General features: G+C 39.0%; 1 protein-coding gene across 1 annotated transcript in view; it reads right to left on the minus strand.

Annotated features, from left to right (window-relative positions):
* Positions 1-3994, minus strand: part of Atpaf1 (ATP synthase mitochondrial F1 complex assembly factor 1) — a 21830-nt gene that overhangs the window by 5733 nt on the left and 12103 nt on the right. The window contains exons 7-8 of the mRNA XM_028786428.1: positions 3074-3169; positions 486-593 (exon numbers count right to left, since the gene is read on the minus strand). Coding sequence (XP_028642261.1) covers positions 486-593; positions 3074-3169 — 204 coding nt within the window. The remainder of the gene's footprint in view (positions 1-485; positions 594-3073; positions 3170-3994) is intronic.

The following is a 3994-nucleotide window of genomic DNA, read 5'->3' on the forward strand; positions in this document are numbered from 1 at the left end:
ATAAAATAAAATAAAATAAAATAAAATAAAATAAAATAAAATAAAATTAAAAATAAAATAAAATAAAATAAAATAACCTATTTTCAGGGCCAGTGAAGTGGTTCAGTGGGTTAAGGTGCTTGCTGCAGGATGACCTGAGTTTGACCCCTGGAAGCTAGATGGTGGAAGGAAGAGAACAGACCTCCGGAGGTTGCTCTCTGACTTTTTACACATGCAGCTTGCCATGTGCCCCATTCCCAATGTATACACACATACACAATTAAAAAAGTAAAATGAAACAAAATACCACTGACAACAAAAACACCTATTTATCTGTGGATTACTGTACTTCAACTTGGATACATGTAAGCAAGACAAAATTGTTTTCAACCATGAGAAACAAACTATATACAGACATCTTTCCCTAATCTATACCTGAGGCACTGAAAAGAGTAATACCTACATGTCTACTAGGTAAACCCAAAGAGACAAATGCAGAGTCTTACCAGAAATGTAGAATCCATTTCTGCTGTCATCAGCACTATGCCCTTTTCTTCCTTAAGTTCAGGATAGTGATATAAAATCAGCTGGCTGGCTGCTGCATCCCCTCGGGTCTGCATGGAGGAATACTTATCAAAGCTCAATAAGGTACCAACATAACAAACTGCAATTTCAAAGCAACAGAGTCTGGAGCAAATTCTAGCTCTTAACAGCCCCTTGGGTGCTGGTGAGTTAGAGGACTGGTATGTAGGGGCAAGGTCAGGCCTGCAAAGGCACGGTGAACTGACAGTTTTCGTGGTGTTATTTGTGTCTTCAATCGGAAAAGATTTGGCTTTTTTCCCAGAAATGTTTACGAAGGCAGTGAATCCTTCATTGCAGTCATACATTTAAAAACAAAATGGTAAAGGCAGCTACCAAGCTAAGTTCTAAAGAAAGTGATGTGCTGGTGTAATTGCTACTTCTACGGACTAGCACATTTCATCCACTCCCTGTGGCGGCTCTAAAGTCTGAGCTCTTTTAAGCTATAGCTAGCACTGGAGTGTTTGTGCACAAGCCAGATTTCTACTGTGTGGCTTTAAAATATTATCTGGTTGGGGCAGAAAGGAGAGAAAAATGACAAATGTGTAACTTCATGAGGAATGATCAGCAATATCACCAGACCAAGTCTAGACTAGGAAGAGAAGCTGAATTTAAAGCCAATGCCTTTACAGAGCATGGAAGAAAACAACCACAGTGGAAAGCAGATCCCTGGGCTTCAGCTCTAGAGCTCCAGCAGGCATCCTTAAGTATTACACCGAACTGTTGCTAAGGCACCCTCTTAGTTCCCTCATCTCAATTCTAACATACTGATCATTCTGGCCATAATCCTAATACATACTAATTATTTTGATCATTATGTTTCTGAAGGACTTTTTGAGGGTTTGTTATGAAATCCATATATGATAATATCACAGACAGACATATACCTCTTAACCCATATAAGAAAAAAAAATCAGACTGTGGTGGTTAGAATGGAAAATGTCCCCCAAAACTCAGGTATCTGAACTCTTGTTCCCCAAGTTGGTGGGTGGTGCTATTTGGGGAAAGTTATGGAACTTTTAGGAGGGGAAGCCTTGCTGGAGGAAGTACATCCTGGGGGCAGAGGTGGCCAGAAGAGTTTATACCTTTGCCCAATTCCAGTGTTATCCACTCTATGATCACTGAAGAAAGATCTCTCAGCTTCCTGCTCTGGTTACTTGCTATCCTGTCTCCTGAGCCATTATGGAGTCCTGCTCTGGAACTGTAAGCTCAGATAAACTCTTTCTTCTATAAGTTGCTTCTAGAATGATGTTTGATCATAGCAACAGAAAGCAAACAAGGACAGACATACAATATGAGGATCCCTCTGTACCTCCTTCCAATCCCATTCTAGAGTCAACATCTACTCTGTATTTGGTATCTGTCAATTCCTCTGTGCTTTTATATTTTAGCTATGAACTCCACTGGGGCAGTCCTAGGACCTTGCAGGGTTCTCAAGACAATTGTCAATGTTTAAATTTATAGACTGCTGGGTAGTGGTGGCACATGCCTTTAATCCTAGCACTTGGAAGGCAGAGGCAGGTGGATTTCTGAGTTTGAGGCCAGCCTGGTCTACAGTGTGAGTCAGGACAGCCAGGGCTATACAGAGAAACCCTGCCCTGAAAAACAAAACAACAACAACAAAAATTTATAGACTTTGGAGTCAGATAACCGGGACTCAAAATAGTTTATTAATTAGTAATGCAAATAAAGTTCCCTAAGCTCACCTTCTCTATAAATAGAAATACTAACAGTAGCCACTTTGTGACATTTGAGAAGATTAAATGACAAGTATAAAATACCCACTGCATATCTATCTAATGCTAACACTCAACAAATTATAAAATAGTAAATATTTGACAAGTTATAAAACCACAATGTAAAAGCTTGCTCCTTCATTGTATTCTGTGCCATCTGCCTCAACTTTAAAGCCAAAATGATACATACTTTTTTGTTTTTTTTTTAGTGTATGTGCTGCTGAAGCAAGCACTTTTTGTTTTTTTAAACCAGATGTGAGTTCCAAATATTGAACGCCAATCCTAGTTACTATGAATTAAAATACTGACTTTTTTTTTTTTAAGGGTTTCAAGTGTTCTTTGAGCTATATTTTTTTAATCTAATATTTGGAAATAAAACAAAGAAAAAAACAAAACAAATAAACTAATATTTATGAAATGAAAACTATTCATGTAGCACTTTGGAAAAGGTAAGACATGGAAACCTTCCTCAACGGGTTTATTGCTTGAGTTAAAAAGATCCATCTGTGTTTAGATACATGCAATAGATGCCATAGAGGTTGTGGAAGGAGACAAAAGAAAGACAGTGAAGTTAGAGAAAGGTATTCTGACTTCAAATATCTGTACTGAGGCCTAGAAAACCAGCCTAATAGCCAGTGTATGACAACTCATCAGTGGCACAGCAGGCACTGTTGGAATCAGCCGGTGTTCTGGACCCCAACCCCAGGAAGGCTTCTGGTCTTACCAAAGGATAGGCTTCTTTTTTCTACCCTGTGTTTTGTAGAGCATATGACACCTACCTGAATATTTATAAGTGCAGTGAAGTGGAGTTCTGTACCTGTCCATTGTCCTACAAAGAACTCATAACCATCCCTTCTTGGTAGTGCACAAAGAAACTGTGGGAAACAGAAAAACATGCAGACAGGTGAATAAATGAAGTTATTTCTTCAATGTCTAGTCACTAGTAACACTCTAGTTCTTCAATGCTTGGATATTTAATTTTCTCATCCTTCCTTCTTCCTTTCCTTTGTCTTTTAAAAAAGAAAATGCCTCCTGTATCCCAGGCTGGCCTCAAACTTACATACAGAGAAGTATGACCCGACTTCTGATTCTCCTGCCTCTACCTCAAGTACTTGGAATAAGCACTTGCCACCATATCCAGTTGATGGGGTACTGGGTATTGAACCTGAGGTTTTGTGAATGCTAGTAAAGTCACCTACCAACTGAGTTATATCCCCAGCCCATAATGCTTGGCTTTATGGGATAAAATTATTAAGTTAATTATGTGATAGTATAACAAACACACGCACATTTCTCAACCCACCTAAGAAGGAACATATCAGAGATGATATCTGAGAGCTGACATTTAACAATATTGCTATCCAACCCACCAGTATGATATATATCTCTGGTCTGCTGAGGTATTCTTTATTTTCTGCAAACAATGTTTGAGAAAAACCCTAGCACCACTGCTGATAAACCGGCTGTCACATCAAGTATCCCTTCCCTTTCCCTGGCACCGTGTGGTGGATCACTACTTTAGCATCAACATACTAATTTATTTCTGGCACATGTTATCAGAATAGCATGAACAAAACTGTAAAGAAAACTCTAACACAGGAACCTGAAGGAGGTTGTGAAGATTAAGGTCTTAGGTGCTTTCTAGTTTGTTTTCTTCCTTCCTTCCTTCCTTCCTTCCTTCCTTCCTTCCTTCCTTCCTT

The sequence above is a fragment of the Grammomys surdaster genome, unplaced genomic scaffold (assembly GCF_004785775.1).
Source record: "Grammomys surdaster isolate TR1022 unplaced genomic scaffold, NIH_TR_1.0 100, whole genome shotgun sequence".
Lineage (NCBI taxonomy): Eukaryota > Metazoa > Chordata > Mammalia > Rodentia > Muridae > Grammomys > Grammomys surdaster.